Source organism: Rhinatrema bivittatum, chromosome 3 (assembly GCF_901001135.1).
Source record: "Rhinatrema bivittatum chromosome 3, aRhiBiv1.1, whole genome shotgun sequence".
Taxonomy (NCBI): Eukaryota; Metazoa; Chordata; class Amphibia; order Gymnophiona; family Rhinatrematidae; genus Rhinatrema; species Rhinatrema bivittatum.
This window is the reverse complement of record NC_042617.1, coordinates 327,286,230-327,300,080: the sequence shown is the minus strand read 5'-3', so window position 1 is coordinate 327,300,080 and position 13,851 is coordinate 327,286,230. Positions and strand designations below refer to the sequence as shown.

The 13,851-nt window shown below is 46.0% G+C and overlaps 1 protein-coding gene across 2 annotated transcripts in view; it reads left to right on the top strand.

Moving 5' to 3' along the window:
* Positions 1 to 13,851, top strand: part of SOBP (sine oculis binding protein homolog) — a 379,042-nt gene that overhangs the window by 340,646 nt on the left and 24,545 nt on the right. For both annotated transcript variants that reach the window (XM_029595316.1, XM_029595317.1), the window contains one exon: positions 6,395 to 8,349. In XM_029595316.1, the coding sequence (XP_029451176.1) occupies positions 6,395 to 8,347 (1,953 nt within the window). In that variant the 3' untranslated portion in view covers positions 8,348 to 8,349. The remainder of the gene's footprint in view (positions 1 to 6,394; positions 8,350 to 13,851) is intronic.

Sequence of the window (13,851 nt, the reverse complement as noted above, 5' to 3'; positions counted from 1 at the left end):
GGCACCTTCTGCTGGAGATTGATATTCTCTATTTATTAGCAGAAAAAGATTTATACAGGTAGCAGCTGTGCAAGCTACCCCCTCTCACACATACACACACTGCCCGCTATCACAGAACACGCACAGCATGTGCAAGCTTTCCTTACACACACAGACACACTGCCCCACTACCACAGCATAGGCACAGCACGGGCAGCAGTGAAAGCTTCCCTCATACATAGACACACACACTGCCCTGCTACCAAAGAACAAGTACAGTACGGGCAGCAGCAGTACAAGCTTTCCTCGCACACACTCACAGACACACTGCCCCACTACCAACGCATAGGCACAGCATGGGCAGCAGCAGTGCAAGCTTCCCCTCGCACACCTAGACACTTACACACACTGCTGCACTACTACAGAACAGGTATAGCACAAGCAGCAGCAGTGCAAACTTCCCTCGCACAGCTAGACACATACACACAATGCTCCACCAACACAGAACAGGCAACAGCAGTGCAAACTTCCATTGCACACCCATGCACACTGTCAATAGATTCAGCACAAGCATTATCACTTCCCTCTTTCACACACACAATGCCCTACCACAGAACAGGTACAGTCCAGATAGCAGCAACAGGTGCAACATAAGCAGGGCAGCCATTTGTAAGTGAGAGAGGATAATTCAGTCTCTCGGCCTGTGCTATTGGCAACGCTACTAAAACTACTGCCACAGATGGCATTTAGTGGCAGAACCTGAACTAGATTTGAAGGAATGACCCAGAAGTGAATGATTCTGGAACCCCAAACCATTTGGTGGCCAGCGTCCGAGAGATTTGGGCCGATGTGAGTACACATTTGAACAAAATTTGAGCACACATTTTCTTTACTCATGCACCGAAAAAAAGAGTTAACTCTTGATGATAACGGAGAGCGCTGCTAATGGCGATCTGCCTCTTTCCGCAAGCACAGCTCTTCATCTGCCTTAGTGAAACCATCAGACCCAGTCTGAATGCATCTAGCCCAAGGAGAGAGATGGTGAGGCTCTGCTCCGGAGAACCCTAGGATTCTGACTTGAAACAGTGCGGCTTTGGCAGACCTGGACTCCATAGCACAGGCGGAGATGTCTGAAGCTGGCCATTTCCAACACATCCGCTTCATATAGTGGCACCACCAGCACTACTTGTGCCATCTGGGGGTCAGGGAAGGAGGGGAGAGATTTCTGGCGAGCAAAAGGGAAAAAACCCCATATCGAGAGCCAAGTGAAACGCCCAGATTTGGGTTCTTGCATCTGCAGGGCTGCTGTTGAAGTGCAGCTCAGCAGTGACATCTAGTGGCCAGACTCAGGTTGCACGTGCAGCATTTCTGACATCTGTAGCCCCTGGCTGAGGACTTGACAGGAGGGGACAGGTAGACTGATAGCAAAGGGTACTTCTTGAATGAAAGTGTTTGCTAGGCCAAAAAAAATATAAATGCTCTTGACATATAGGAGTCAAGTTTCAAAGATGTGTTCAGTGGATAAAATAGCAACTAAATCATAAGCCTGCCCAGGAATGCTGCTGGCGCTGCCCATTTTTGGCCCAGCTAGATTTGTCCATTTTGTGTATTAGTGTATATTTAGCTGGCCAGAGGTGTAATCTGCTAACAGAGGTTACATTTTTGTAAATCAATCCCAAGTGACCAGCTTCAGCTAATTCTGGGAATTCTCAGAATTGGAGTTGTGATAGTTGCATGACATTTATATAGCGATCTTGTGGCATAAATGTATCAAAGACAACAGAGGAAGGGATTTATATCAGAGATTGCAGGGTGGGGATTTGAGGAGAGTGGGGTTGCTGCTCAGAGGCTGTGACGCCAATATTCAGTTAGGCTAGTTAGTGCACAAGTTATCTGGCCTAAAGTAAGCTGGATAACTTGTTTTGGATATTCAGTAGGATAAAGGAGGCTGTTGCTGCCACTAGTTGTTTGGTGGGGAGAGCAAGTGAGTGAGCGAGCATATGTGTTTCAGATTGCGTGTGTGTGTGTGTGTCAGCATGTATGTAAGTGTGTGGTTGAGAACCTGTGTGTGACTGAGAGCCTGTCTGTGTGAGAACATGTGTATGTATGATTAAGAGCCTGGGTGTATAAGAGAGAGAGAGAGCATGTGTGTAATTGTGTGATTGATAGTCTAGTATTTCTCTTAGTTCATTGTAAACCGATATGATGTACCCACGAATGTCGGTATAAAAAAGCTGTAAATAAATAAAATAAAATAAACATCTCGCTGAATATCCCTTATTAAAGTTATTCAGCTACCTGTACCCAGATAACTTTAAACTTAACCGGCCAGATTTTAAATAAGTCCAGGTAGGTCTAAAGTTCAAACCTTCAAGCTTTGGTTACCTGAAGCCTTGGGTCAAGGATGGTATGAGCAAGTTACATAAATATCCAGATTCTGCCCTAAAAATCTAAACATAAACATGTCAATTATCCTGGGTCCTGCAGTCTGGAGCTGGGGCCGAGGGCCAGGACATACTGGCCTAGTAAACAGAGCGTGTGGTGGGAAATCACAAAGGGGGACAAGGAGGTTGGTAACCAGAGTGTGAGGCTTGAACTATTGGGACCGGAAGTAATTAGAAGTTCGAGGTCTGTTTGCCATGCTAGGTGCTTGGCAGATGGAGATGGGTACAGGGAAAACATGGGCTGGATTACCATCTCTGGACCCCTGCCTAAGGGTGTAGGTAATTCCCAGGTGATGTACTTTTCGGTATTGCATTTCTTGTTACTCGAGAACATTTTAGAAAAGTTCTTTCCACTATTGCTTTATGCAGATGGATAAGTAAAAGCACCTAAATAACAAATGAACCCCCCTCCCTAAAAAAAAAATACCTGACATCTGTTTATCTGTTTATAGCTGTGGCAAGATTTCTCCTATTAATTCTTGTTTAAAATCCCATATGAGGAAGGAGCATTTGTGCAAACAAGAATCATATTTGAATTGTAGATCATGTCCTTGCCATCTGTGAGAGCTGATGGCGTTGCAAAATTAATGTGTTAATGAAATCACAATAATTTCTCTGAAATAAAGGAGTTTGAAGCTTGGAATGAGTAGTGTGAACTTTGGTGTCTACTGACACGCAACTGGGAGGGAAAAATCCTTTCAGGACATAACAGGTTCCCCAGCCCTAACTTAAAGGGCTGGGGAATAGACCATAAAAATCTTCCTGGCATCAGTGGAATCTCATGAAAAGCCAGGTTAAAAATCCCAAATGAAAACTGAACACTCCTCCTGTCACTCTAAAGAAGACAAGGAAATAGAGAGAATCAGCCAGAGAGGATTTTTGTCTTGGTCTCTCTTTAAGGAACAGTAACTTCAGAAAGTTTGGTAAACTATGTGGTCATGGAAAAACTGAATCTCTCTATTTCTTTCTCTTCTTTAGAGTGACAGGAGGAGTGTTCAGTTTTCATTTGGGATTTTTAACCTGGCTTTTCAAATAATGCTCTGACCCACAGAGCTTATATTCTGAGTGGGTACATAAGAACATGCCATACTGGGTCAGACCAAGGGTCCATCAAGCCCAGCATCCTGTCTCCAACAGTGGCCAATCCAGGCCATAACAACCTGGCAAGTACCCAAAAACTAAGTCTATCCCATGTTACTGTTGCTAGTAATAGCAGTGGCTATTTTCGAAGTCAACTTAATTAATAGCAAGTAATGGACTTCTCCTAACTTATCCAATCCTTTTTTAAACCCAACTACACTAACTGCACTAAATGACTTGTCCAAGGTGTGTTAGCAGGGGACATAGGATTTGAACCCTGGTTCATTGCTGTAACCACTAGACTACTTCTCTGACCAGTGCAACCAATGTGAGAAGAGGAACTATACAGGGACATAAATATTCTGCACTGTAGAATGCTGGTAGCTGTGTTGGTCCCATAGCAAGCTGGACCCTCTCCAGGCTGTGACATCTTTTACTGGACCAGCTGAGAATTATCCAGAGATGAAGGGTAGGAAATTGAAATCCAGAACCACCAGGGTTGCAGTCTCAGAAATGTTCCCTGTTCCATTCGCAGGACCCAGAGGCAGGCAGAGCTCCGGAGTCTCAGATGACTTTAGGTTTGTTAGGAACTCAAACCATGGTACAGAAACAACATTGGTGGCCCATTTGGATCATTGTTTAGATAGAAGTTGGGATATTGTTGTTGTCCTGTTGGATGTCACTGCAGCTTTTGACACATTGGATCATTCCATCTTGGTAGCTAAACTTCAGTTATTTGGGATTATAAGAACTTGACTGGATTGATTCCGGACCTTCATTGAAAATAGGAAGCAACAAGTCCTGGCAGGGTCTTCCTTTTATACCCCAATGCAAATCTCATTTGGGTTTCTGCAAGGAGCACTATTGTCTGCAGTACTTTTCAAAATGTAGCTGCTGCATCTGGCAAAGATTATTACAGCTCTTGGTCTGGCGGCCTTTATTTATGCTAGTGATACACAAATCTTTCTCCTATAGGGTCATCACAGAGAAATGAAGAGGTTGAATCAGGGACTGGAGAGCATTGTTACCTAGTTATAGATAAATAAACTTAAAATTAATCTATCTAAGAGCTACTGTGGGTGAGAAGACCATCTTTTGCCCATGGAATGCCAGTAGTTAAGTTGTGTGGTGGCGATTTTCTAAACTTAGAAGATGTTTGTCTGTGGTCACTGGTATTGATTTGTTTCTGAATCTGGAAGCACAGGTGTTTTCTGTGATTCAAAGTAGCCATTTCTCTCTTTGCGAGTTGACATATCCAAAACTGTTTAGTGGCAAAGAATTTTAGAATCATCGTGCAAGCTCTAGTTTTGTGCATAATAGATAACTGTGATGCCCTGTATTCAGGATCCCTCAAGAGACTGTTTTAACAAGTGGAGGAGCAGCCTAGTGGTTAGAGCACCAGGCTACAAACCAGGGTTCAAATCCCACAACTGTTCCTTGTGACCTTGGGCAAGTCACTTTATCCTCTGTGCTTCAGGTACAGCCTTAGATTGTAAGCCCTCTGAGGACAGGGAAATGCTTAAATACCTGAAGGTAATCTGCTTTAGAATACCAAAAATCAGAATAAATTAAAAAAAGTTGTTCAAAATTGTGTTGCACACCTGCTCATGGCAGTACAGCAAACTGCACGTATTACTGTAGCTTCAATGGCCTTGCACTGGCTTCCCATTTTGACCTGAGCCCGTTTTAAATTGTTGGTTTTATTTTTTAAAGATTTCCATGGGCTTGCTCTAGTTCATTTGAATGAGACAGAAAGATTCATATGAATCTTTGAGGATCACTCATTCCTTACCATCAGCTCAGCTCAAAAGGCCATCTGTAAAACTGACTTCTCTTTTGTCTGTGAGCTGTAGATTGTGGAGTGATTTGCCCAAGGAAGTAAGAGTAATGACTGATTTGCTGGCATTTCACATGGCTGTTAAATCAATTTTGTTTAAAGCAGTGTTCAAAGTATAGAAAGTTGAGGATGATACTGAAAAGGCAAAGATCAGAGGATCTGTTTGGGCTGGGTGGCAGGTTGGCATTATATGTAAAGCATGGCATGGAATCAATGAGGATAAAGGTTCTCCAGTAAACAAAATGATGTGTGGAATATTTAGGGATAGAAATTCCATGTGTGATGGGTAAGAGTATAGCAGTAGGTGTATTCTGCCATCCACTTGGTCAAGATGAAGAAACATTTCTATGCCACCTTCTTTTTAAATGTTAGCACCAGTAGCCAGGTTCCACCTTGGTTAAGTTGAGGTCCAGCCCGTCGGCAGAGGTTCCCCTTTTCAGAATGTTCCCCAGTTCCTAACAAATCTAAAACCCTCTTCCCGGCACCATCATTTCATCCACGCATTGAGACCCCGGAGCTCAGCCTGCCTCGGGGGGGGGGGGGGGGGGGGGGGGTCCTGCTTGTGGAATAGGAAGCATGGTCTGAGAATGCAGCCCTGAAGGTTCTGGATATCAGTTTCTTACCGAAAATCCTAAATTTAGTCTCCAGAACCTCCCTCCTGCATTTGCCTATGTCATTGGTAGTTTGCTACCCACAACAGCCTGCACCTCCCAGCACTCTCTAAAATCCTCTGAGGTACCTCAAATAGTAACTGTAACTTGTTGTACTTGTTTATTTTAAGTTACTTTTCTCTAATGCAACAAGTTCCTGTTATTAGTTACACTGAAAAATAACTTATATAACAGTGCTGTAAGATGCTCCTTGAAACAGAAGCCAGTATGACCCATTTCACAAGCGTTTCTACATTAATTTCACCATTATTAGGCTAGAATGGGGTGTTTAAAAAGCAGATAGGTTATGAAAGGTTGATTGCAGCAGGTTAAGCAGAGGGGGGCGGGGGTTTTGAAGGAAGATCACATTTCTTACCTCTTTTGATTTTGTTGCTGTGTTCTAGGTATGTGACTGGTGTAAGCACATAAGGCACACAAAAGAATACCTGGATTTTGGGGACGGGGAACGAAGGCTTCAGTTCTGCAGTGCAAAATGTCTCAACCAATACAAAATGGATATTTTCTACAAAGAAACTCAGGCCAATCTTCCGGTTGGACTGTGCAGCACCATCCACCCTCTGATGGAAAGCAAAGTGGAAGCCACAGGGGTACAGCTGCTGACCCCAGATTCCTGGAACTTACCCCTGGCAGATGTTCGGAGAAAGATCCCCTCCCCGGTGTCTGCAGCTGGCCAAAACCAAGGTCCTGGATTTTCGTCATCTGCCACGGCCTCTCCGTCTGACCCTATCATTTGTTCTGCTACTAAAATCCCGACACCGATCCCCAAATCCATTCCTATCAGCGAGAGCCCAAATGTTCCACCAGTGTCTATCCCACCGCCTCCCAGCCTCGTGCCTCCCATGGGTGTTCCCCCGCGGAGTCCTCCCATGGTGATGACGAATCGTGGCCCAGTCCCCCTTCCTATCTTCATGGAACAGCAGATTATGCAGCAAATACGACCACCATTCATTCGAGGGCCACACGGCTCCAATCCTAACAGCCCTTTGTCCAATCCAATGATTCCAGGGATTGGTCCGCCACCTGGTGGTCCCAGAGGTATGGGTCCTGCTTCCAGTCCTATGCATAGGCCAATGCTATCGCCTCATATCCATCCACCAACCACACCAACTATGCCTGGGAATCCCCCGGGGCTGCTACCGCCACACCCTCCTGGGGCTCCTTTACCTGGTCTTCCCTTCCCTCCAGTGGGCATGATGCCAAATGGCCCTATGCATATGCCACAGATGGTAAATTTTGGATTACCATCACTAGCTCCGTTGGTGCCACCCCCAACCCTTTTAGTGCCATACCCCGTCATTGTTCCACTACCCGTACCCATCCCTATTCCTATCCCTATCCCTCATGTCATGGACTCAAAGCCACCCAATGGCTTCTCCAGCAATGGTGAGAACATCATTCCAAGCACCTCCAATGACACAACTGCGGCCAAGCAAACAAGTAACTCTCTGTCCCCCAGGGATTCCAAGCAAGGGTCTTCTAAGCCGTCAGAGTCTCCATCCAGCTGCTCAGGAAAGTCTTTGAACCAGGCACCGGTGCTTCAGGAGCACAGAAAAGGGGAAGTTGTTGATTTGACTCTCAGACCAAGTAGTCCAGTGAACAGTAAATGTGGATTCTCCAGTGTGCTGCAGGCTGCACAGGATGGAGTCATAGACCTAACTGTAGCCCATCGGTCCCGACTGCACAACGTCATCCATCGGGCTTTACATGCTGAAATTAAAGTTGAACGGGAACCTAACAGTGTTGTAAATTTGGCTTTTTGTAGTTCAGACAAAAGAAACTGCAGCAACTTCAGGGACAATCATAGTCCGGCAGAAGCAAAAACCTTGCCTTGCAGTGACCCAGCCTACTGTGGTGGGCCTGTTTCACTTCCCTCCAGCACGCCAGGACTTGAAACCAGCGCAGCAGCTTGCAATGTCATTGTGAACGGCACAAAAAGCACAGAGGGCTCCAAGAGCGCTGAGCCATCTCAAGAGCAGAAGAAGCCCCAGTCACAAGAAGAGCCAGCCGTGAGCGAGTCTGAATCCGTGAAGGAGAACAACTGCACTTCTAACTGCCCCCTTGACACAGAGGCTGCCAAAAGGATCACTGGGGAAGAGCACCCAGCCAGCGGGGACAAGCAAGATCCAAACCTGAACCACCCGGCAGATGAGGACCACGCGTACGCTTTGCGGATGTTACCCAAGACAGGCTGTGTGATCCAGCCTGTGCCAAAACCAGCAGAAAAGACTGCTCTAGCACCGTGCATTGTCCCGACACCAATCCTCAGCACGGGGCCAGAAGATCTGGAGCCACCACTGAAAAGGAGGTGTCTCCGAATTCGAAATCAGAATAAGTAAAGGTTTGTATGCCACATTACTGCCTTCCTGCGACTGTAGGGCTTATGCTTTTCTAGGTTTGAGTTCTTGTTAATGTGTCCACTGTAAGCTGCAGAGTGTGTGATGTGTTAGTGTTTCAAATTTTCAGTATGCAACACAAAGCACAGAGGCATTTAATGTTAGCTGTAGATTTAAAATGTAGTGCCAGGACCTAATCAAGTGAGCTTGTTTTCACTTAAATATTTTAGTATTTCGTAGCACAATTCTGATGTGATGAAATAAAAAAAACTGTAATAGGAATAATAACTGGAAGGGTAATAAAACTGACCAAACACCCATCTCCCCTCTGCCTTAGGAAAGCTGTGTGCACTGAAACCAGACCAAGGCAAATTCACCCCTGAGCTGGCTGCACAGTGATTGTAGTAGTGTTCCTCGTTTGAATGAAAATCACACTATAGAAATGCAGATTGTTGTTTATATTTCTTCTTGCATCCTATTATGTGTCCTTTTTCCAGTTAGCTGTTGGTTTTAAATGGCTTTACATCCATTGATCGAGCTGCTTCCTGCCACCTGATCATAGGAGTACTGAGTAAGCTCTGTCAGGGTTGGTAAGGCATTATGTAACTGCACCCAATTTCCACTAACAAAAATGTCACAGCACCGAGTACACTGGTGATGCAGTGATGAATTAGTTTTCATGTGAATATAAGAACTGTCAAACTGGGTCAGATCAAAGTCCTTTCTAGTTTCATATCCTGTCTCCCACAGCAACAAGCAGCAAGTGTGTAGGGGACATCCTCTGTCAGCTTTAAAGGGAAGATGTCCACAATGCACTCCTGTTTCATCTCTTTGTCCCATAACTCATCTTTATATCTAAAGTCTGGGAAATTTTGTACAGATATTGCTCTTTCTCCAAAAACACATAACTTGCAAAGTTCAGATTTTGCATACCTTCAGGCCGATTCATTAAAACGTGCGGGAGAGCCTGCGCTCCGTGTTGAGCGCCTGCTCTCCCGACGCATGCCCAGGCACCTCTCCTGGATGCGTGATTTTGTATTTAAATTAGAGCCCATGCTAATAAGGAGGCGCTAAGGACAATAGCACGTCCCTAGCGCCTCCTTATTAGCAGAAGCGGCTGCTGTCAGCGGCTCCGACAACCGATGCTTAATTTTATCGGCGTTGGTTGTGGAACCCTCTGACAGCCATGGGTTCGGGAAAACGGACGCTGGCAAAATTGAGTGTCTGTTTTTGAACCCTTTCATTTTTTTACATTTTTAAATTTTTTTTATTTTTGGGGCCTCCGACTTAATATCGCTATGCTGCTGCTGGCACAAACGTGATGCCAGCATCATGCTTTCAGTATGCCATGGTAATAACTAATAGGCTCATCAACATGCATTTGCCTGTGATGAGAGCTATTAGTTTCGGGGTGGTTGGCCGCACATTTTCCACGCGCTATTACCCCTTACAGTATAAGGGATAATAATAGTGCGTCTAAAATGCACGGCTAAACGGTGCGCTCGGCCGAGAGCACCATTCCGTATCGGCCTGCTCGTTGGGCACTACCTGCCTCTCCTAGTAGCATGTGGACACCTTGCTATCATTTTTGCTGTGTTTCGTGTGCTTTGGGGCCCTTGCCTTCCAGCACCCATGTACGGTAGCTAGAAAATAAAAGCTCCAGTGAACATAACTCCAGCCTAATAAGAAGTTAGATAATAGGGCGGATTTAAGGCAGGCTCACCTGGGGGCATCATGTTTGTGCCAGCAGCAGCACAGCAGTCAGCAATGCCACAAAGCCCTGTGCGTCCCCCTATCCCCCACGAGGGGAAGAGCATTTTGATATCAGCAATTGGCGCTGCTGCTACTAATGCAAAGTAGATGCTGCTAAGGTTACTCACAATTCCTCTCCAGTGGCAACAAGACAACTCTCACTTCCTGCCCAGCTGGGGTCCAAACAGGGACTCAAAGGCACCTGGAGCATGTTTTTGTCGTTAAAAAGCTATTTTCTTTTCTCCTTCCTTCTTACCACGGTACGCCTGTAAGAAGAACATTCCACCTTGCTGACCTTTTGAGCTTCAGCGTCGCTTCTGAAAGTTTAATTGTTTTAGAGGCAGACAGCGTTTTTACGTCGAACTGCTCAAAATGGCAGCTGCAAGATGGTCAGGTTCTCCTCTCAGCAATCGGGATGACACTCACTGAGAATCTCACCACCATTACAGAGAAAGAATAGATATGGCCCCACCGTGAGGAGAAGGCATTAGACTGACTTTTGATCCTCCCCCCCCCCCCCCCCAATCATCCATCTATGGCCACATGCACACACAGACTGGAGAGGTTTTTTTTTTTTTGCAGATGTCCAAGTATCGGGATCTTTGATCAAATTGCTTCGGTTATTGAAAACTGTAGCTATGTGAGGACTGGCTGAGCAAACTCCTCTGGACTGGAGCAGTAAACACACTGACTCCAGCCTTTTCTCTTGCAGTTTTACTTTATTAACTTCTCACAACAAAATAAACTTCACAATACTGCCTCCCTTCGCAGTCTTCTGTACACACAGCTTTCCATAGTGGTTCAGGCGCTCCTACTCCTGGAGGGATGGGGCTTTCTATCCCAGCTAGGCTTACACTCTTATTCCCCATTAACTGAGCTCCTCCTGTCCAGCAGGGTCCTGCCCATGAAGCATTCTCCCTTTAGGGTATTTAAGGAGGACCAGGCATCTAGCCTGGTCCTGCACAGGTTTAAAGGGAAAATCTAGGTGCACTCTCTCACATACCCCTGTTGGGCCAAGCTTCCTCTCTCCCCTTGGATTTTAACCAGGGAAGTGCTTCATTGTGCCACTCCCTCTCATCTGACTTCTCACCAACTAGACATGAGCCCAGGTTTCTAGGGTCATGCTCAGCCCCTCCTACTAGGGTTAGCCTAGACAGCACTACCACCACCACCTAGTGTGCCATTCACACAACGTGCACCCCCAGTCTTTTTACTGAGCCCTTTGCTGGCTTGAGGTTCAAATTCCATAACAGAGTTTCTAGGACTAGCTGGAGGACATCAAGTGCTGTTTCCTGTTACCAGCTGTGAGCACTTCCTGGCATCTGGTGTCTCCTTTGTAGAACCACTCGTTGGCTTCTCTGTATCTTCAGTTGCTGGGGTCTCCACAGCAACACACTCTGGGCTCTCCATGGTCTTCTCCTCTGGGTTCTCCGCAACACCTCCCTCTGGGCTCTCTACTACGGTTTCCTCTTTTGTGATCTCTCCAGTGCCTCCCTCTGGGCTCTCCACAGTTTCCTCCTCTGTGATCTCCGCTCTGCCTCCCACTGGAGTCTTTGCTGCACATCGCTTTGGGGTCCCTGCAGCATCTCCCATTGAGGTCTTTGCCGTGCCTTCTAGGGTCACAGCAGTACCTCCCTCTGGGGTCTCTGCACCAGCAGCTTCATCTGGCTTCCCTGCCATGCCTGTGCTAGGCTAATCGGCGCTGCATCCCGCAGGCCACTCTATGCCGCCCCTTTCTGGGCACTCTGGGTTGCTGCTTCCTGGTACAGCTACAATGCTCCACCATGAGCTCTCTGGAACTTCCAGTCATTGCAGGCTACAGGCCTTGGCACTTCTGCCAGCTTGAGCTGCGGTTAGGTGTGCCCCTCAGCTGCTGGGCTCTCACTGGGTTCTCTACAGTGGCTTTCTCAGGATAATTGCCAGTGCTTTGCTTCACTCTCAGGCAGCACAAGCTCCCATTTGTGCAGGAGGGAAAACAGGCACAGTGTGCTTCCACCTTCTTTTGATCTCTAGCACAGAAAAGCTGGAACTTTATGATGCTGTCCTGAGATTGCCTTTCTCCCTCCTGCCTTCTAGGAGGCTCCGTATCAATGCTTCCAGACTTCCTTCAGTCAGGCTGCTGCATTCTGGTGCTTTTTCTCTCTCTCTTCAGAATCTGAGTTAATAGGGCCAGGCCCTGTGCATACTGACTCCATCAGTCTATAGAGGGACCATACCCTATTTCAGCCCAGTACACAATGATGGGCTTTTTTTATTTTTCTGCTACACTTTTTTTGTTCCAAAAAGTAAAACAAAAACCTGCCTCATCTGCTCTTAGTATACTTTTGATACAGATCCTAACTTTGGGCAGAGTTTGTCTCTTTAGTCCACAGAAAACCTAAACCTACTCTTCTCCAGGCCCCACCAACCACTCTTTGCTTTATAGGCAGATTCACTCTTCTCTCCCCCCCCACAGGTGGTCTACAGTCTTAAGCAGCGCTGCTTGGCTTCAGTGTGCTCTGCAAGCCACACACATTTGCCTTCAGCTGCCTCTGGTAGGCACCACAGCAAACAAACTTTTCTCTTCTCTGTGCTCTGGTGCACACTACAGCAGGGCTTGCCTTCAAAACTTCAGGAAGGCCATGCACACACAAACTTTTCTTCCTTCTGGAGGCCTTTGGCTTTTCTCTTTACCAGGTTTTAGAGTTGCATGACACCATATGTGAGGCAAAATCCTCTGGGCTGGAGCAGTAAACACTCTGACTCCAATCTTTTCTCTTGCAGTTTAACTTTCTTAACTTCATAATACTGCCTACCTTTGCAGTCTTCTGTATACAAAACTTCCCAGAGCTCCTACTCCTGGAGGGACTGGGCCTTTTCTATCCCAGCTGGGCTTACACTTTTTATTCCCCACTAACTGGACATACCCTCTGAGCTCCTCCTGCCCATGGAGCATTCTCCCTTTAGGGGATTTAAGGTGGACCAGGCATTTAGCCTGATCCTGCACAGGTTTATAGGGGAAAACTAGGAGCGCTCTCTCACAAGCTATTTCTAAGAAAATAAATTTAAAAAAAAATCTATAAAAGATTTCTTTTCCTAGAATGCAATCAAAAATTGTATAGACTGCAGCCTTCATTCAGCTCACGTTAGTATAATTGTACAAGTGCTAGTGTTCTGTGCCCTGTGTTAGTGTTTCAAAGACCGGTTGGCTTTTAAATCATTCCACTTTTCCATGGGATTTTTTTCCCTGATTTTGCATTTTTTCCATTTCGGAGGAGGAAACAGGTGCACAAAAAGTCTCAAACAAGGCCTACCACTCACACTGGTGTGAACTGAAGTGAATCCTGGTTGGGGGGAGAGGTGGGAGTGGGAGTGAGAGGGCTGCACAGCCTATTCTTAGTGACATCCAAATCCTGTGCAGGCACGCTAAATGGTCTGGCACCAAGCTGAAAACAGAGTGATTTATAAAGGGTGACCACAAAGAGTGGAAAAGCAATTCCTAGAATCACAGTGCTCTGAAGATGGAACTTGTGTGATCTGTGCTGATGCAACATCTTCTGCGGATCATTCTGATCCTGGATGAAGTCAAACTGTCACTACCTCCAAAAAAACCCCCCTGAAATTCAGGGAAAATGGCAGTATAAATGCATTAAAAAAAAAAAAAAAAGACGACCCATTAATTAGACTAATGAAGGTTTTAAAACATGCTGGTTCTATATTAAAATATGAGACTTATAAATCAAGCCACTGGGTGGGTTGCAGATCTGTACTTGTGG